Source organism: Giraffa tippelskirchi, chromosome 12 (genome assembly GCF_054371585.1).
Source record: "Giraffa tippelskirchi isolate mGirTip1 chromosome 12, T2T-mGirTip1v1.2.pri, whole genome shotgun sequence".
NCBI classification, from domain to species: Eukaryota; Metazoa; Chordata; class Mammalia; order Artiodactyla; family Giraffidae; genus Giraffa; species Giraffa tippelskirchi.
Genome location: NC_137286.1, coordinates 11,935,269 through 11,956,507, shown reverse-complemented (window position 1 = coordinate 11,956,507; position 21,239 = coordinate 11,935,269). Strand labels below are relative to the sequence as shown.

At 53.1% G+C, this 21,239-nt stretch overlaps 1 protein-coding gene across 3 annotated transcripts in view; it reads right to left on the bottom strand.

Annotated features, from left to right (window-relative positions):
- The window catches only part of ITPK1 (inositol-tetrakisphosphate 1-kinase), a 156,607-nt gene that overhangs the window by 105,097 nt on the left and 30,271 nt on the right, over window positions 1–21,239 (bottom strand). The window contains exon 3 of one of the 3 annotated variants that reach the window (XM_081548142.1): window positions 12,377–12,401. The exons of the other annotated variants lie outside the window; for them this stretch is intronic. Within the exon in view, the coding sequence (XP_081404268.1) occupies window positions 12,377–12,401 (25 nt within the window). The remainder of the gene's footprint in view (window positions 1–12,376; window positions 12,402–21,239) is intronic. 3 annotated transcript variants of the gene reach the window in all.

The window sequence follows — 21,239 nt, the reverse complement described above, 5'->3', positions numbered from 1 at the left end:
AGAGGTGGGCAGAGATGAGGGAGAGGCTCTCTAGGCCTGGGGGGGAGGGCGCGGGGGGGTGGTCTATGAAGGCTTTGAGGAGCTAGTAGCTGTGAGCTTGTCATACAGATGAAGGGTGTCTGCGAGAGACCAAACAGGAGGAGGGGTAAGGCAGGCTGCCGGGACAGGATACACTGAGGAGCAGGCTAAGGGTCTGCACAGGGTGCGCTGGGGTGTACCTGAGGGTGCGGCCTGGGTTCCAGTCCTGGAGTAGGAACCAACCGCCAAGGGCTTCATGGACCCTCCAAAGAAAGGTCTTCCCCTGCAGCCTGGGCACTGCAGCCACGCCGTGACGAGATGGGGCTTGTCTGAGAAAGAGCACGTGGGCATCAGACGCATCAGTGCAGGAGAGAGCAAGACACCGGGCAAAGGAACTGCAAGGGAGCGCTGGTCTCAGAAAATACGCACAACCAGCAGCGGGGTGTGGAGGTTAACAGAGGGACCAGAGCGCCAGCGAGCTGAGCTCAGCTCTGCCTTGGGCCAGCTGCGAGGCTGGGGTGAGCTCTCCTGGAGTCGGTTTCCTCAGCTGTAAAGTATGGAGAATAAAAGTTTATCCGTTAGGAATTTCCTAGTGGTCCGGTGGTTAGGATTCTGGGCTTTCACTGCCATGGCCCAGGTTCAATCCCTAGTCATGCAGCTAAGATCCTGCAAGCGGCAAGGCACAGCCAAAAACAGAACACAAACAAACCAAAAAAAAAAAGTTTATCCATCAAATAAAGTTAATAATAGCGCTAATAACAGTCCTTCTCTGGATTGTTGTAGGGATTAAATTAGTTAACATACGTAAGCGCTGAGAGAACTTCCCAGAACACAGTGACGCTGTGTCCACATTGCTTTGAACAACTCCCCCACCCTGGTGGCTCAGACAGTAAAGAATCCGCCTGCAATGCAGGAGACGTGGGTTCAACCCCTCATTTGGGAAAATGCCCTGGAGAAGGAAATGGCAATCTACTCCAGTATTCTTGTCTGGGAAATTCCACAGACAGAGGAGCCTGGTGGGCTACAGTCCCCATAGGGTTGCAAAGAGTTGGACACAATTGAGCGACTTTCACTTTCTTTTCACTTTCTCACTCTCTTATAATGAACACTCCTAGGGAGGCACCAATTTGAACAATTCCTGGGACCCAATCAATTCACACACATGCCAGACTTTTTTTTTTTTTTTTGATGTGGATCATTTTTAAAGTCTTTATTGAATGTGTTAAAATACTGCTTCTGTTTTATGTTTTGTTTTTTTAGGGCCACAAGGCATGTGGAATCTTAGCTCCCCAACCAGGGATTGAACCCAAACCCCCTGTATTAGAAGGCAAAATCTTAACCACTGGACTGCCAGGGAAATCCCATGTCTCAGGTTTCTAACAGTCACCCTCGGCCCAGATGTCAGAAGGAAGATAGCGCTGCCCCTCACTTGCCTCCCAGAGGCCAGGGAACTGCCACAGTGCAGGCGCCAGACCCATCACCGGGCAGCGCCCCAACCCACCCCAGAACGGCCCGCCCAGAGGTTAAGAATAAGGGCTGGTCCTTACTTTGCAGAGACACATTCACGGATGAGTTGACAGAATGATGAGACTGGCTTCAGATCATCCAGTGGGGAACAAGGTCTCCAGGAAGTGACACTGGCCAGGTGGTCATGGACACCAAGCTGAGCAACAGGTACACAAAGATGCCCTGTACTCCCCTCCCTAGTCTGCTAGGTCATGTGCTGCTGCTGTTAAGTCGCTTCAGTCGTGTCCGACCGTGCGACCCCATAGACGGCAGCCCACCAGGCTCCCCCGTCCCTGGGATTCTCCAGGCAAGAATACTGGAGTGGGTTGCCATTTCCTTCTCCAATGCATGAAAGGGAAAAGTGAAAGTGAAGTCGCTCAGTCGTGTCCAACTCTTAGCGACCCCATGGACTGCAGCCTACCAGGCTCCTCGGTCCATGGGGTTTTCCAGGCAAGAGTGCTGGAGTGGGGTGCCATTGCCTTCTCCCTAGGTCATGTGAGTTTTCCCTAATAGCAAGTTCTCAGCTCAGTTCAGCAAACCCAGAGCACACACAGGGCCCGGGGCTGCCCTTCTCAGAGACGGCAGGGTCTGGCCCAGGAAGACGGGTCCACAGACAGTTCCAGCTTGGGGGAAGGAGGTCTGCTGGGGGAGCAGGGAAGGGGTCATTCACAAGGTGACTTCTGAACAGGTCTAACACCATAAACAAAAACATGAGACTGGGGAGGGGGCTGGAGAGGGAGACACCAGCTTCTTAGATGCAAGGATGCTCTGTGATCCATGAAACTGAGCAGAAGACAACGTCCGTCTCCACTCCTGCTTTCCTACAGCCAGTTGTGCGCCTGGGATCTTCACATCAATTCACCATCTCACAGAGTCTCAGCCCCAGGAGGAACCTCCTCCCCAACTCAAATGGGCACCACCTGTTTGCACTGGAGCTTCCGCAACTGCAATGTGCAGCCTGCTCAACAAGGGATGCGGATTCGGGTTCAGCAGCTTCAGGCTGGCACGCTAACCCAACCCTGGGCAATGGCTGGTGGATCACACTTTTGAGTAACACTCTATAGACAACTTCACACCAGAACAACCTCGAAACAGGAGGCTACTTTCAAAGTGGAATCTTAGCTTCTGGCTCTCTCTAACCCTTTTAACTCCTTCCTATTTCCCCATGTTCCTCCTTCCTTCTCTTTGCTTTTATGTGCTTGTTACACCCCCAAGGTGGCCAGAGAAATCAGAAAGAAAGACAGCCAACAGCAGAGGGGCCAAGAGATGGAACCCCGACTCGTGGAGCGGTGTGGAGGGGCCAGGCTCCTCCAGAGCCCAACTTCCCTGACCGGAGTGCTTTCTATTTAAAGGACTTACGCAAGTTGACTCAGCGAGTCAAAGGCCAGGAAAGAACACCCCAGAACTGAGGTTCACAGCCCTCTGAAGCCACACAGGACTGCTCTGATGCCGGAGATGGTTTCTATTTGTAACAGCAAGCCTGAAAAGCTCAAGAATAAAAATAAAACTGGCAGAACTGAAACCATTCAGCAGACATTGACAGCACTTATATCGACTTGTGAACATTTTCCCACGCTGCACTCCAAAATGTGGTCTCTGTTTCATGCTACTAAAAACATCTGACAAGCTCAGACCCCAACACATGCTTCCCCAGCCCCGTGTATCGTGATTATATATTAAAAAAACACTTCTGATAATCATGCTTACAGATAAATGTGTCTAACTCCATTCGTTAAATGTATGTTAAGTAAAATGAGAATACAAATAATTTTCAGTGTTCTGAAAATGACACAAATATCTGTGTCTCAAATTTTTAACAACAAAATCTCTCTTTTAAAAAGGAATTAAGTTAAAAATCCACAATAGCTAGAAACCCAAAAGTGTTAACTTAGGCGAGGGGACAAAAATCCCATGCTTTCGCACAAGACAACATATTTTTCTAAGCAGCACAGCTTCACATCTAGCCGTATCCCCACCACACACACACACAAACCACACCATTCCCTCAAGGATGAGGGAAAATAAGTCTATAATCCTTGAGCTTCTACTAGGCGTCTTAGGTCCTGTGTGCTAAGGGTCATCCCATTCCAAAGATGAGGAAAGTGAGATCAGACACAGTCAGAAAACAGACTAACGGCAACTCAGACCCAGACCTCTGGGCTCCACGGGAGTTTGCACTCAGCCAAGAATAATTGCAGTCTGTTCAGTTGCTAGGTCATGTCCGACTCTTTGCAACCCCATGAACTGCAACACGCCAGGCTCCCCTGTCCTTCACCAACTCCCAGAGCTTGCTCAAACTCCTGTCCATTGAGTAGGTGATGTCACCCAACCATCTCATCCTCTGTCATCCCCTCCTCCTCCTGCCTTCAATCTTTCCCAGTATCAGGATCTTTTCCAATGAGTTGGTTCTTCGCATCAAGCGGTCCAAGTATTGGAGCTTCAGCTTCATCATCAGTCCGTTCAATGAATATTCAGGACTGATTTCCTTTAGGACTGACTGGTTTGATCTCCTTGCTGTCCAAGGGACTCTCAAGAGTCTTCTCCAGCACCACATGTATCCCAATAACGGACCCAAATGGCCATGTGGAAACATTCTGAGCAGAACCAACTTCCCAGTCCCATGGCCACCGTCCCCAGAGGTGCTGGGGTCTGTTGTCAGAGGTCGGGGTCATACTCAGGTGGCCTTCAGGAAGTCCCTGCTCATGAGGAGCTGGCTAGCTGGCTGCCCTGGGCTCTCCCAGGATGTCAGGACTCCAAGAAATACCAAGGCAACCGATATTCCCCACACCCTTTACACGGGCTCCAGAGGACCCAATAGAGGGAACAGGTGGAAGGAAGGATGTTCACAGGTGTCCAACCCTACCTGGGCCCCAATTACCTGGAAATAAAACCAGGAGGCGTCAAGGTCAGCCAGCTGGGCCACCCTGGATAGAGTGTGGGTGGCGAAGGGAACCCAGCTAGGGATTAATCATTGGACACCTTTAACTCCATGCTTTTTAAAATGATTTTTGAATCATGTGAATCACAAATCATGTGAAAATATTAACTAAATTTCATACTTTTTTTTTTAAAGCTGAATGGAGAATTCCACATCTCTAATCCTTGGAGGCAAGCACACCACTCCCTCAGCCATGTGGCCCCCCAGCTCTCTGTGGGAGAGGGGCTGCCGACCTGAGCCGGCTGCATTGAGCACAACTGTCTGAACCAGCAACCCTCCCCACAGCTCCGCCTCCTGCACCACCCACACCCCCCCCAGTCTGAGGACTGACCCCTCACTCTCTGGCACCCCCACACACCCACCCAGGCACCACACCCTGCCATCTGTCTCCTGTGCCATCCACTACTGCATCTGTTCTGGCCGGACCCCAGCACCCCCGATAAGCCCTGGCCCCAGCCTCTGACCAGAAGACCCAGCTCTTCCCCCTCCAGTCTGGTCATGTCTAATCCCCACTTCCACCATGAGTCCTCCCGGTGGGATCCTCCCCCATCACCTCTCCCACGGAGAAGCCCTTTGATGCCCCCCTGACCCAGCAGCCCACAAACAGCTTACCTGGCTCTCCTGTGGTGTGGCCCTACCAACCCTCTCTGACCTAACAGCTTGCCAACTCCTTCGCAGCCAAGGCCTCGGCGCTTCCAAATCACTCCGCCAGCAGACAAATGACCCCCTCTCCCAGCCCCAGGCTCCTTGTACAGACTGTGCTCCCTGCCTGCAATGGCATTCAAATACCTTACCTCCCCACCCACACCAGCGCCTGGTTTATCCTGTATCCAGAAGCCTCAACTTCCCCGTAAGGCCTTCCCCACCCCTGCCCACTCCCCTCTTACCATGCCCACTGCCCTCCGTGTCCTCACAGGCCCCCATGAAGGCACAAAGTCCTCCCACCCTCCAGGCTTGCCCATGAGCTTGGGGCCACTGTCACGGTACCCCTTCAACTCCAGATGCCCAGCACCCAGTCCTCCACGTGCCCTGGGCACATGGCCTGCTCTTGGCATCTATCTTTCTTTCTTACTCTTTCTGCTTCATCTTCTGCCACCCAACCTCCTGCCCTGAACGGTTTGTGCAGACAAAGGGAAAGGAACCCACAAAGAGCTCCAACATCTCAAGCAGCAACAACTCGGGAGAAACCTCCAGGAAGAACCTGCCGCCCGCCCTTCACTCCTGCAAGCTGGGAAAACATATTTACTTCCTCAACCTGCTTGAGAAACAGTGGCTACTCCAGAGACGGGGGGCGGTTTCGTAATGTCTGAATTCTCAAGGAATTTGGAAGGAGGACCATGAATCTAGAATCAGCAACTGTACTTCTCATGCTTACAGCTTGCTCATTTGCATTTTAAAATATGACTCCAACCCCTCTCCTCTAACAGCCATCTCCTGCTACCCCCAGCACTTTGAAAATAACTGGTGAAAGACAGCCCTCGGAACCTGGCGGGGCAGACGGTGGGATGCAAAAATACATTTTCCTGAGGGTGCTGAGGCTGAAGGCGGGTGGGACCACATTGGCACGATATTCCCACCAAATCTTCTTCCACTAAATTCAGGGTTGCCCTTGAAAAGGGAGGTGGGGTCCAGGGAAGGAAAACTCACCGGCTTCCCTCCCAAGTCTTCCCCGTGGATCAGGTCAGAGTGAAAAATGTTCCCTGGAAGGGCGTCTGCAAGACTGACGTTTTAGCCCCAGGCCACAGATGACTCCAGTGTCGCGGCATGTTCTCTGGGTGGAAAGGCCATGATAACGTGCTGTGCTCAGCCCTAGGTCACTCAACACCTAGGTGTTTCAGGAGCAGAAGGGGCTGTGGGCTTAACCCTACCTCTCAGCCAGGCTCTGTCAGGTGGACGAGGCTCATCGCCACTAGCCAGGCTCACAATCTTCCTCCAGGAAGCCGTCCTGATTTACAGAAGTGGGGTAAGGACCGTCCTCCATGCCTGTGCCCATGATCCCTACCCTCTTTGGGTCTGAATGCCAATGGTAGGCTTCAGAGAGCTGAAGGGATGTGGCCTGGGCCCATGCGAGTCCCCAGCACCTACAGCCTGGGACCCAGCAAGGAACAGTTTGCTGAATCCTGTTGCAAGGGGCAGGGGGAGGGGCAGTCTTCCTAACCAGCATTTGCCGACTATGAGGGACCCTCACACTCACTGGGGCTTCCCCTGTGGCTCAACTGGTAAAGAACCTGCCTGCAACGCAGGAGACCTGGGTTCGATCCCTGGGTTGGGAAGATGCCCTGGAGAAGGGAAAGGCTACCCGCTCCAGTATTCTGGCCTGGAGAATTCCATGGACTGTATAGTCCAAGGGGTCGCAAAGAGTCAGACACGACTGAGAGACTTTCACTTCACTTCACCCTCATTGGTTCTGTGAGGCCAACTGTCAACGCCTGAAATGGAGGCGTCAACGGGTCTGTGCACCCAGTGCCCTCGTTACAACAGTACAGAGGGGAAAACTGAGACCAACAGGGACCTGCGACCATCACCATCACGACAGGCACCCCCCGAGGACACGGGGGCGGCCGGCCTCTTGTCCCACTCTCCCACCTGTGCTCTAGCCGAGTGCCAGCACTGATCGCAGGGCAGGACTCCCAGTCCTCCCAGCCCTGCTGGACTCGGACTCTCCTCAGCCTTCTCAGGCTTCCTGAGCAGGTAACGGCAGGTGTTCATTATTATCAAGCATCTCTTGGCCTAACAGACCCATGTCAGGGGAGGCCAGTTAGCCTGCAGACGAGCCCACTGCCAAGGCCTTTCTAAGTCTCAGCGGAGGCCCGGGCCCCAAGGTCTGAGTGGCCCCCTTGGGGCAGGGGCACTGATGGCCTGAGAGCCGGGCTGCTGACCCCCCTCTCTGGGGCTGTGTCCGCCTCGGGGCCTGGTTCTGGGAAGCAAACGGGGTAACACTCTAAAGCATGAGCCTTCAATCCAAACCCCCCAAAATAAATGTTTAAAATTCTGTATCTATTTGCACATTTTCAAGCTGACATCTAAATTTCTCATCGTAAGTTTAAATACTTGTAGAGGATGTAATTTCCAACATATTGTAAATATTAACATTTCAAAATAAAACTGTTACTGTGTCTCTTTCAAATGGACCCAATGGAATTCTAAATACCATAGCAATTCAGGATCCACCATCATCCATCTTAAAATTACAGAATTGGACGCTTCTTAAACACTTGGAAAGATAGCAAGGCTCCTTCTGCCTCCTCAAACTCCAATTTCCAATCCACATCCCTGAGACATTTCTACTATTGGTGTATTTCATGTTTGAAGGTCTTTTTCATTGATTAGTCTAACATACTATGAGGCAAAAAAGAAAAATGCATATAAATGTCAATTTTTTAATAACATGTAACCATAAAGCTCTAAGTGTTAAAATTTTTCTTCTGGATTGAATTATTATTACAACTACTATTAGCACATAATTGATCAATACAGCAGAAATATAAATCTATATAGGTAATAATCACAAAAATTAAACTTTATTAGAAATAAATCTTAGAAGAGATGAATGGTAATGCTTTTAAATTATTTCACAAAACCACAGATGACTATTACCTACTGCCAGAATAAAGCAGAGTTTATTATCAATTCAATCTCCATTTTTCAAATTTTATAGTGCTGAAACCACCTAGTCAAATAAATAGAAAGATGGAAAGAGATTTACCATAGCAAATGCTCTGAATTCCTTCAGAATTATATGGCAAGAATTACAGTAATTTATTATCAAAACTCAATTTTTTTTTCCAATCTGGATGCCATTTGTTTCTTTTCTTGTCCTTACTGCACTAGTTAGGACCTCTAATATAATACTGGATATAAGTAGTGAAAGTGTCAGCTGCTCAGTCGTGTCCGAGTCTTTGTGATCCCATGGACTGTAGCTTGCCAGGCTCCTCTGTCCATGGAATTCTCCAGGCAAGAATGCCATTTCCTTCTCCAGGGGATCTTCCCAACCTGGGGAAAAATGTTTTTTCACCATTCCCAACCCAGGGAAAAAAGTTTATTTTTTCACCATTACATATGACATGAGCTGTAGAATTTTTGCACAATGCCCTTTATCAGACTGGGGAAGTTTCCTTCCACTAGACTGGTTAGGATTTTATGCTGAGTAGATGCTGGACTTTGTCAAAATTTTTTTTTTTTTTTTGCATCTAAGGACTTGTACCTAGAATATAGAAAGAGTTCCTAAAGTTTAATTAAAAAAAAAAAAACTTTTAAGTGAGCAAAAGATTTGAATAGACACTTCACAGAAGATATACGGATGGACAAGAAGGACATGAAGAAGCATTGAGCGTCATTAATTTTGAGGGAGATGAAAATGGAAATCACAATGTGATACCGATGTGCACATACTGAAATGTCTAAAATTGAAAAGACAGAGGATACAGAGTGTTGGCTGAAACGTGGAAGAACCAAAAGCCATGAGATTAGCTGTGGGAATGAACAGATGAGGAGGCTGAGGGTCTGCAAGGCTAACTTTCATCAGCCTTGTTCCCACCCCCGCCTTGGAGAGGTCACACACACAAAAGCTTCCTTCCAGCAAATGGCATCACTGCCTGGTAGACAGTGGTGCCCAATAAGTGCTAGCTCTCATAGTGTTACTACTGCTGTTCAACAGCAGGAAGAACAACTCTTGTGACCAGGACACACACTGCGAGTCTCACCACCATTTTACAGTCTTGGTTCCTGAACCCAGGTCCCAACTTCCTTTTTTTTTTTAAATATTAACAGGAGCCAAAGCCCAAGTAACAACAGGTATGAAAGCATGTAGTAAACAGAGCAATCTATAAACATGCAGGAGAGACACAGTCATCAGAAAAACCATGGGCTTTACAGACAAATCAACCACACTCAAATTCAACTCCACAAACTTAACCAATTGAGTTCCTCGAGGGGAAAATTCTGAGCCTGTTTCCTAATCTCTAAAATGGACATGAAAACACCATTCACATCACTGAGTGGCTGCACAAAATGGGACCGTGCCCTTCAGAGCGCCTGACACACGAAATACTGAGTGGCAGCTGTGGCATGCTTACTCTGCTCCTTCCTACTCAATCACTGCCACCCAGTGACTGGCAAACGCCCATCGCCAGCATCCAGGGGCCCACCAGCCTGGGGTCTGGTGCACAGAGGCTTGGCTGATTTTGACAAAAAAAAAAAAAAAGGCCAAGTGGCTTGGTTTCCAATTTCTTCAAAACGTTTTTACTCTCTGTCCTGAAATTTCAAGTTCTCCAAACATGCAGGGATGCCAGGAGGAGGTGAACAGAGAGGCGTCGTGGTGGGTTTTATTTTTAGACGCTGGCGTGGAAAGCATCCAGCCTGCCTTCATGCTGGTCCCCAGCCGCCACTTCCTCCAAGTCATTGCCCAAATGAACAGCAGACCCATCAAGAAAGATTTCACAACTCTTCTTCTGCCTGGTACATCCTAAAACAATGGCTCCAGTTTCCCTTTCCACCCAGAGACTAACTGGATTAAAGGTCTTGGTCTTCCCGGGAAGCCATGCAAAGCGAACACACTGACCCCCGGGTTGGCCCTCACATCGTGAAGCTCCAGGGGCTCCCTCCTCCCTCCCCTTCCTGTCCCCTCCTATGGGAGGGGTGGCATCACACTGGGTTATAGTCTGGAATCTGGTGTGAACAGGGACAAGGTACTGGGAACAGAGCCTGCTTCTTCACCTTTTAAGCAGCGACTGTTCGTGAGCACATGAATTCATTGCCTCTAAAAACAGCTCCCAAGAGAAATTTCCCCGTGGACCCTGATGGAGACTGTAGCTAACCTCCAGGAAGTACCTGGCCCTTCACGGTGACCTCCAGCTATAGCTTCAACTACAGGTCTAGGTTTTGGTGGTGAGTACAGCAGCATCTACAAAGGATCAGGGGGCTTCCAAGGAAACCATCAAAGACGACTAAGAGATGAAATTGAGCCAAAGCGTCCTGGAGCAGGAGATACCTAGCTCCAGAAGGACATGAGTACAGCTGCACCTGCTCTGCCCACTGCTGGACCCCAGGCAGGCATTACCAATCCACCCTTGTCCTCAGCCATTCACAGATTTCAAAACCCTCCAGGCAGCCACTACTAATCAATCAGAAATGGCGCTGAAAGCATACTTTTGAGTTATCCTTTGGACCTCCCCCTTTTGATGGATGGAGCAACTGAGGTCCACAGAAGAGTTCAGCGCAGATCACAGAACAGCAGAGCCAAGATGAGGCAGGGTGAAAAATACACAGCTGCTGAGAAGCTTCCAGAAACTACCTCCTCTTCCAAAACAAACCTCAGCCTCGGGGTGACAAGTTCAACCCACAAGCTATGAAGAGGGAGGCCAGGAGGAAGAATTCAGCAGCCGGCCACCACAGTGGCCAGAGGCACCCAGCCCCACCCCACCGACCATCCACACCTTGTGGGTCCCAGGGGCAGAGCAGCTTGAGGGCACCATCCCCTGAATCTGCCAGGTGTGGGGAGGGGGAGGGGGGCCGAAGCTAACAAGGTGGATTCTGAGAACTTCTCAGCAGGCTGTATAAAAGCCTTCCTCAGATATTCTAGCAGGTGGGCAGGCTCCCATCAGCCCTGATGCAGCCCTAGTCTGGGTTCCCCTCTCTGCAGCCCCAGGTGGAAGACGGGCCGCCGGCCAAGCTGCACACACAGGCAGACTCACCCTGGGCAGGGACAGGGAGCACAACCAGGACACCCTCGGGACTCACCAAGTACCTGTTAGGTACCAGGCAGAACCTCTGGTGCAAACATCACAGCCTGCCCCTCACGAAGGGTCTGAGGGCATCTTCACGTCCACGCAGAGAGAAATGGCCCCCTTCTTATCCCCCCATGAGTCATGACTGCCAGGACAAACGGAGCTGGCCAGCGGGCTCCCCTGGGGTGTCCCCACCCCCCCACCCTCCCCACCCCTCCCCACTCTCAGACAGACCCAGCCTCCTGGCATCACTGCTGCTGTCTGAGCTTGTCATCTACTTGGGACCCACAGGGCAAGCTCCACACCCCAGGAGAGCTTCTCTCTCCAACTCTCCTTCCTTCCCCAGCTAATGAGTTCATCTCATGTGTGTGTAGGTGTGTGTGCTCAGTCATGTCCAACTCTTTGCAACACCAGGGACGGTAGCCCGCCAGGCTCCTCTGTCCATGGGGTTCTCCAGGCAAGAATACTGGAGTGGGTTGCCATCTCCTCCCCCAGAAGATCTTCCTGACCCAAGAATCGAACCGGCATCTCCTACGAATCCTGCATTACAGGCAGGTTCTTAACCGCGGAGCCATCAGGGAAGCCCCAATGAGCTCGTGATCTACGTCCAACCCAAAGAGAGGCCACACGGGGGTCAGGAGTTCCTGCTGACTCAGTTCACGCCCCAGGGGCCAGGGGAACATCGGGAAGATCAGATGCGGCCACTGAGAGCAGAGAAGAGGTGACAAGGGGGAAGGGACACGCCGTGGGGCAGGGAGAAGAGAGGTCCACGGAGATGACACCACATGGGTCATGATACAAGAATGGCCCAGGTAGGAGAAGGCTCATCCCCAGAGGGCTAACAGCGGAGGCAGACACCTGAGGCTGGAGTTCCCCTGAGGATGGCACAGACAGGCCACAACAGCACCCAGGACTGGGACGTGGGGCTATGCCCCCTCACCCTGCCCACCCAGACCCAGGGTCCCACCGCTCCCCTACCGACAAAGCACAGCAGTTCCTCGACCCCGCCGGACCACCAGCCCCAACTCCTGTCCGCCCTGGGCAGCAATCACGTCGATTCCACAGAAAGAGAAGTTAAAACAAGAGCAGGTGGAGAGAGGCCAAGTGCCCAGACCCCTCCGAGAGCGGGAAAGCTAAGTGCTGCAGGCCCTTCCACCTGCACGACGGCAAGGGCACGGTCTGTACTCACCTGCACGACTTCTATGCCTCGCTTCCTGTGGAGAAAAACAAAGAAAACACAGGTTACTCGGGCAGGGAGTAAGTACCCTTCCAGCACCTCCACCACAGCCAGCTAGCTGGAGGCAGGGCGGTGGCTGCACGTCTCAGGCCGTGGTCCCCAGGACGACTTCGCTCTCGAGGGGGACGTTTACGAACCCCCAGCCAGTCCTCAGAGCCACCTTCTGGCTGAAAGAGAGTGCTGGGTGCCCAGAGGAAGCTGGCTGGCATCTGCCCATCTGGCCCACCGCCAGCCGTCCCCCACTCCAATCCCGGGGCCCGGGCTTCATGGGCACAGCTCCAGCCTGAACCACTCCAAGAAGACCCTCCCCACACCGATGGCCTTAAGCCAACCACCCAACCCCACTCCCTCCCGGGCACCCCCAGGCCTGCCTCAGCCCGTCCCACTCCAGCCCACCCACCCTCCCACAAGGACCAGGCCCCCAGGCCCTCCAGTCCTGCCCGCTGCTCGTCCACCACTGGCCATCTCAGCCCCGCTGACACCCCACCCACCCTCTGACCCTGGTTCAACCAACCCCATCCTCACCAGTACCCTCCCAGGCCTGGACCTTGTCCCCCCACCCCCCGACGTCTCCCGCACAGTCCAGGACCGCATGCCCTGACTCACCCCACCCCATAGAGCCAGGGTTGGGGTCCGGGTCCCCACAGAAGCACACAAAGGCTCCCTGTTGACTCTCCCGCCCACACTCCTTATTGCAAGCGGTTCAGGGCACACAGGATCAGCTGGCATCTCTAAGCCTCAGGCCAGACTCTCCATCCCAGCCCTTCGGACTCAGCTCTGACAGACACCCTCCCAGGAAGTCTTCCCTGACTCACGATGCCCTCTTCCCACCCATGCACGCAGGGTGAACTCGGGGCACCCTTCCTTCCCAGTCCGTGGTTATGGAGCAGCAATAGGTTGTCACCTGGCGGGGGCAGAGCACATGTGGACCACAGACAACCCAACAGCCAGGCCTGTGTGCACTTTCCTGAGAAGAGAGGCTGGGGGCCCCCATCCCACACCCCCCTGATACTCAGAGGAGGCTGTGACCAAGGCAAGGCCAGGATGTGGTTCCTTCACCCACACTGCCTCCTTGGAGCAGGGTCGGGGTCAAGTTCACTAACTGCACCCGCCCGGCATCCAGACGCCCCCTGAACTTCAACACATGAGGTCAGTTCCTGCGCCCAGCCTGGCCCGCAGGGGACAACACAAATGAAAGAGCCATGGCTCGGGTCGCCAAGGGGTTCAGTGCCTGAGGGAGGCACAGAGCCCTGGGGAAACCTCTGGGCCAGGTGATGCGTACCCATCACCTCACCCAGCACAGCAGAGGTGACACCTGCCAATCCTGGCATCTGTCATTTAACGGCTCCCACAAGCGTTGCCCAGCACCTTCCGAGCACCGGGCACCGAGCGGAAATGCACAAGGAGGCCACCACGTGAGACGGTAAGATGCAGCAGAGGGGTGACCGAGTCACACGGCGGGACATGCCTGCCGCCCACCCCCTCCACCTTCAACACCTCCCAGGACCCAGGGCCCCGAGGAACCCCAGCTGAAAATCACAGCGGCTGATGCTTTCGGGGTCCCCACTGCCAGCTGCTCTGCAGTCCTGGAACGAATGGCAGCCGAAGTCCATCTGTCTCCCTGATTTCATGAGGGGTCGGGCTGGACACGGCAGCACCGCCCTGGGCCACCACGGCCCACAGGAGGGGAACGGATGGCGTCACTCGGAACCTGCGCCACCTCCAGGCATCGGCTCGCAACCCGCGCTGTTCCTTTCTGAGTCCCAGCATCCCCGCTTCCACCCCCGACAGTCCTGGCCCCCTGGGGTCACCGGGAACAGTAACTTGCCACCGTCACTTGTCACAGGACTGTGACTGGCCAGGCTAGGCTCCGCGTCTCCTCGCCCTGGCTCAGCCCCTGCCCCCAGCCTGGATGGAAACCTCCAACAGCTGAGGGAGAAAGAAGCCTCAGGTGACGAGACTCCAGACAGATGGACAGCCTAGAGGAGACGGGCTCCTGTGCACGTGACCCGCGCCAGGTGGACAGGGTTTCTGCCGGGCACCGGCCCGGCCCGGCTTCTCCCTCCGAGCGATTCTCTCCACATCCAGATTCCCCCAGAGCGCGGCTCTCACGTCCGTAGGAAGCCAGCTGCTGCGGTCACTTCCAATCCATCCACATCACACGGCCCAGGCGGTTCCCACCCTCCTCCCCTGTCCTAAAAAACAAACAGGACTCCAACTTTGAAAACAGATGGAACACATAAAATGAAAGAACAAACGACAAAAAAAGCGGTCTTGAGGACTGAAAACCTCAAGTGGGGCTGAGCTCCAGGAGCTGGTGCAGTTTTTCCGCAGTTCAAAGCGTCAGAAGCAGGATAAACGGCTCTTCTGGCAGAGAAGAGGGGGCTCGGCTCCCCTTTCCACGCGTACCCAGCCACACGTACACCAGACACGCTCACGGTGTGAGGAAGGAAGGCCCACTGAGCGCTTGCAGCGCCTTCCACAGTGATCGCCCATTACTCTGACCGGCAAGCTGAGACCCAGCAGCCTCCAGAGAGCAGCCAGGCTCCCCACACCGCGCGGTCACGGTGCAGCTGGTTCAGAGGCACCAAGAGGGCAAGCCTCATCTCCGTGCCCCAGGGCCTCAGTGTAACGGGGCGGGGGGTGCCGAAGGAGGTGAGCAGAAAACCATGTCCCTACAGTGGTGGGATGCCTCACTCTCTGTAGGGAGAACAAGGTCTAAGCCTGCCGGGATTCAGACTTCTGCACCTGGAATTTCTGCAGAACAAAGGTATCAACAGCCCTGTTTCCCAAGCAGCAGGCTCCTGAAATCTGGTCCTAACCAGAAAGTTCAGAAATTAAACTGTGACACCAAAGGAGAAGTGGGAGGAGGGGGAGAAAGAGGAAGGGAGACGGGAGTGGGAGAAGGGAAGACAAAGCAACTGAGCAAACTGCTCCTCCTGAAAACCTCAGCTCCACGGCCCCGCCCCACAGACATACTTGGACAAGCAAAGAGTTTGGGGGTGTAAATGTTAACTGCCTCACTGCCTAAGACAGCAAAAGCCCGCAGCACCTAAACCCCCCAAGAGGGGCCACTAACAAATGGCATGTGGTCAAAGGAATACTATGCAGCAGTTTAAAAGAACGAGGAAGTGCTCCAGGCCCCGTAAGGCCTGCATTCTCTCCCAGATACTGCTATCGGAAAGTAAGATGCAAACCCTGTGGGCCGCACACGGTGACTTAAGTTCAGAACAACATCCTGGACCAAAAGGCATGCTTGTGCCCATGCAGAACGAATGTGAGAGAAGAACCAGAAAACGGTCCGGCCTCTGGTCAAGAGCAAGGACAAAGGTGCCTGAGAGGTAAGGGAAGGAGACTTCCTTCTCACTGTGCAGCCTCATGCATTGCTTGAGTTTTATGCCATGTGCCTCTAAGCACACCCCCAAACTAGAGAAATGTAATTTTTCAATTAAAAAGCAAAACAAAACAGTTGCCAGCATTCCAAGGTCTGGCATAAAGATGCCTGATGTAGACATGGGTCAATCAACCAGTTGATGAAGTGGAATAGATGAGCTCAGGATTTATCTAGCAAAGCCTCCCAGTGCTGCTCAAAGGGGAGCTGCCACGTCACCCTCTCCAGGGCCTGTCAGGCATCAGAGCATCCAGTTAACTGGACGTCTAAGCCCACTTAACTACTTGGGCATCTGAGAAACAGATATGGAGGGAATTGCAATGTTTAGGTGGCGCTAGCTGTAAAGAACCAGGCTGCCAAAGCAGGACATATAAGAAACGTGGGTTCGATCCCTGGGTGGGGAAGATCCCCTGGAGGAGCGCATGGCAACCCACTCCAGTATTCTTGCCTGGAGAATCCCACAGTCAGAGAAGCCTGGCGGACTACAGTCCATAGGGTCGCAAAACATCGGACACGACCGAAGAGACTTAGCACGTGCACACAGAGTGGTAAAGTGATGTGTGCTTCTTTTTATTTTCTGGTAGTGTCTAAGTTTTTGACAAGGGGCATAGATACTACGAACACTTCTAAAATTATAGAAAAAAGTAACAATAGAAGTTAAACAATAAAAGAACTTTACCTAAAACCTGTACCCTGAGAAAATCCCAGCTCTAAAACTGTCATTTCCTTGATAAATATTGGATTCATAAGTTTTAGACAGAAGCCTACCTTCCCACTCATAGACTTGCTTTTCCAAAAGCTGGCTATCCAATGAAGGGAGAACCTGCTTTGCAAAAGGGACCTCCATCCCCAGACATCCAAGGAGAGCATACCCTTGGGGAATTTCAAATCCTTCCAGACCTTTCCAGGGCAGGTATGAGACCCAGGGCTGCAAGCAAGAGAAGCACAAGCAAGGGAGAAAAATCAGCAAGGGAGACAGGATGACGCCCCATCAGAGGTGCCCTCTGCCCAACAAGGAAAGAAAAGTCCTGTGATAGCTGGGAGAATTCTAGAAGCTCTCAGAGAACAGAGCAGCAGCCCAAGAAGAGCGGAGTTTGCCAAAAAGGGGGCCCTCGGGTTCATCAAGAAACGCTTTCTCACAACAGGGGCAGCCACAGCCACTGGCCTCCCACCCAGGCATGGCGGAGGCTGGAGAACCCTGCTGCGGAGGGAGGCCGGACAGGCCACCTGGCAGCAATCTCACAGCAGAGGGGATCGACCCAGAAACAGGGGCTCCCCCACCACCGCCAGTGGGCATGGAGAAAGGAGCTGCACCTGAACCAGAGCTAAAATATGCAAGCGCGAAGCCAGGCATGCTCGCATCCCAGCCAGCCGGGTAATTACCAGATTTCAGGAGTCCTGAGTAACACGCCCTTTAGCACTCCGAAGCCGGCAGGCAAACCCCCCACACCCCCATCTCTCCCCAGCCGGCAGAAGACAGGGCCCTCGAAATGTCTCCTGAGGACTCGGGGCTCCCTGAATAGGGGGCCGGGCCTCCTCTCTCACCTGCACACGGAGGGACACTCTGGTCCTACGGCCCCAAATGCCATGCCAGCACCACCACCTAACCCACGGCCCAGGTCAGCTCCTGAGGGTCCCTCCTGGGCTCCCACCCTCCTCAGAGCCCCCATGCCCCAGCACGGTGCACTGACATGGAGGCTGCCTGGCTCTGGGCTGCTGACCCCTGCTAGGCTAAGAGCTAGTAAGGTGGACATGAATGGTGTCCACCAGTATGACAGTTCTCCTCCTGGGCACTCCCTTGAGGACACACACACACACACACACACACACACAAGGCTAGGCACAGCCACCTGGCTTGCTTTGGCCAAGGAAATGTGCACCGAAGTGACCCATGTCACTCCCAAATAGAACCATTCGATGGCTGGTGGTCGGCTCTCCAGCCTGTCCTATTGTTTAGAAACTGTGGGAGCATGGGGACACAGATGGCCCCCAAAGCCAACCCAGAGCCACTCTTGGAGAGAAACCTGGCTGGGTGGCTGTGAAGAGAGGCTGGGAACCAGGGGGGGAAAAAAAAGAAGACTTTAAGACTTTTTATTAAGAAGACTTTCAGTTTAGGAGTGGTTCTCAACCAGGGCAATTTTGCCCTCCAGGGGACATTTAGCAACACCTGAAGGCATTTTTGATTGTCACACCCGGGGCAAGTGCGCCTGGCATGTAGAAGACAGAGGCCCTACAATGTACAGAACAGCCCCTGAAACAAAGAACCATCTGGCCATGGTGCTGAGAATATGAGAGAAGCCGAGATGCAGAGGACCAGCGCTGAGTGCCCCCAGGGAGGCCACACCCCAGGGAGGACCCCAGCCCTGGAGAGTCACCCGGGCCCAGAGTGGACTCTGAACGAGTTATAAATAAACCTGTTGTCGCCAGCCTCTCCAGAGGCTTATTACTGCAGCCTAACCAGGCCTATCCTGACGGACAAACGCTCCTTGAGGAAACAGGGCTTGTGTCCTCTCTCTGCACCCCACATTCCTAGCACAGGCATTTGGAGGTGCCCTACACAAGGGTTGGGGGAGTAGCGCAAGCCCCTCCTTTCATCAAACTCTCCCAAGAGAGACCCTCTGTTGTAAAAATACCAAGGCCTGACCTAACTCCAAATCTACACAAGCCGGTCCTGCTGCTGAAACGCCCTTCCTCAGGCAAACTCCTGCTCATCCATCAGGGGCAGTTCAAACATCATAAACGCTGAGAGGCTGTTCTTGGCCCTTTCCCTGGGCAGAAACGATGGCCCTTTGGCCACACAGTCATGGATACTTAAGGCCGCTCTGTGCTCAGTCTGGGGCCATGAGCCCCTGAAATCTGAGAGTCTGTTCTTTATTCCAGCTGCCCCTGCCCACCACTGGCCCCTCCCACACACATCTAGTAGGTGCTCACAAGCACTTCCCGAATGAGGGTACCAGCCTCCACTCCATCCCTGAGCACCCCTGTCTGTCTGCTTCCTCAGCTGCAGCCTGGTTCACTCACCAATGGTTTCATAATTTGGATTTCCCTTCTCTTAGCAGTGCCAGAAACTGAAATGGCCCGATACAAAGGCAACATACGAAGAGAAATTTACAGCCAGGACAAACATTGGAATTATTTGGACAGCTCCAAGAAAGAACCAGATAAACTGAAAGCTAGCATAGTCTTTTTGCTTCCGGGGCAGTGGGGGGAGCGGGGAGTGGTAAGGGGGAGTGTAAAACCCTTCTCAAGACTGGACAGTCACCTACTCCGGAAACTGAAGCCCTTCCCCCATACGAGGTGCCCCACCTGGAGGAGGCAGGCGGGCCAGAGGGTCCTCACAGAGGCATGAATCAGCATGCTCCTTCAGACCTAGAACAAGCACACAGGATCCCCAGAAGTGGCTTTTCCTTGTGAACCCAGGATGTGGGCGAGAGGCAGGGTTAGTGACTCACTTTCCCGCACCTCCAGGAAGAAAGCAGAACCGCTAGGGCCCAAAGGCCTTTGCTACAGAGACACATGGCAGTACGGGGCCAAGACGCTCTAAAAGCCCACTCCTCAACTTGCAGGATCGGGAAATTGAGGCAGGGGCGGAGACGACCCAAGAATGTGCCCCACTGCCTCCAAATCATCGTCACTTCAGATTGGAAACGGCCCTGACTTTTCATATGAAAACAAATGTTGAAATTCCCTTAATGGGCTTGACACACCTCCACTTTTCAGTATAAAAATCCTCTACTTGAAATTCTTTTCAGATCTTTGACTACCCCCTTGCACGCAGATGCTATAATTTTTCCTTCTCATAATCAGGGAGGGGCCCTAAATTGCAGGCAGGAAGGTGTTACCAGGAACAGGAGACCCACAGGGGCATCAGGAAGGGTTGGTTCCAGTGCCTTCCGCCACCCCCAGCTCTGGGCCGTCCGTCACTTGCCTTGGGGCTAATAATGACTCAGTCGGTTCTCTTCTGAGCAGTTTCTTATTTCCAAGAATGCAAAGTCATTTTAACATCAGCCCAGTGATCAAGGTAAGCTCCAGCAGGAAGGGAGGCAGGAATCCCTGCGTCATATTTCTGTCCTTTGGACCCACTGGGGGAGGGAGAAGCCTGCCCAAGGTCTGGATTGTTTTCAGCAACTCTCCTCAAGGTACCACACATGCTCAAAATAACTGCACGAGTTTGTGCCAGCCCTGCTTCTGGGATGCCGACACGCTTTTAAAGGCTGCGTTCCACAGCAGATTAAGCATCTCCATCTATCCAGATCCTGCGGCTAGTACTCCCTTACCACTGAAAGCTCCCTCCAGGCCTGAGTGCTGGAATCCAAGACCAAGAGAAGGGTTCTTTGAGCCACCTTCTGTGGCTGGCTGGGGGGGGGGGGGGGGGGGGTCGGGCGGGCGATGGGGAGGTATCTGTGCCCTGTGCTCTCCTGAGCCTTCAAGCACAGGAGCGCAGAGTTCCCTGTCATTAAACATTTGCTGACCTTCTCCACCTAGCTCTGGGCTGGCCTGGGAACACAGGCGCGCCCCCCCCACCACCACAAGCCACAAGCCACAAGCCCTGCCTAGAGATGCTGGGAGTCACAGGGCCCTTGAACAGAGCAAGCCTCTGGCAGATGGCAGTGACGGGGAAGGTTTCTGAAGACTGCCCCTTGAGCTGAGCCCCAGGCGCAGCTAGGAGGACGGCTGCCAAACACCAGCACCAGCTAGGGCAACGCCAGGGCCTCTGGGCACTGGGGTTCCCTGGGCCCCTCTGCCACAAGCACCAAGGCTGCTATCACATCAAAGCAAAGGTGAGGTTGGCCCCACCCTCAATCACTGAAAACTTAAACCACAGCACTTGAATCAAATATTTTCCCAACCCCTATCTACTTGCAGGATGGGGAGTGGGAAAGCAGGCCCTGGGAGTCAAATACCAACCTTATCCACGGGTCTGTGACTAAGGGTAGGGAGTCAGAGCCTGGCTCTGACCTTGACCCAGTCCCCCCCAACAGGAGGTTTCCGAAAAGGCAGTGCATTGGAACAGGGTATTCACTTCCCATTACTGTTGTAACAAATTACAACAAAGTAGGGCTGAAAACAACACAAGTGTGTTCTCTTGCAGCTCTGGAGGTCAGTCATCTAAAATGGGTCAGCAGCTGAGCCATGTTCCTTCCTGAGGCTTGGGAAGAAATCCCGCCTTAGCAGTTTCCAGTTCTAGAGGTTGTCTGCATTCCTTGGCTTGTGGCCACATCATTCTGACCTCTGCTTCCATTGTCACATCTCCCTCTGACCCTCCTCTTATAAGGACCCATGAGATTACACTGGGCCCTCCCAGATAATCCAGGATTCTCTCCCATCTCAAAGTCCCTCTGCAACATAAGGGACCATATTCACAGGTTCTGAGGACACCTGGGGGTAGCCGGACATTATTCTATCTATCCCAACATCAAAGCT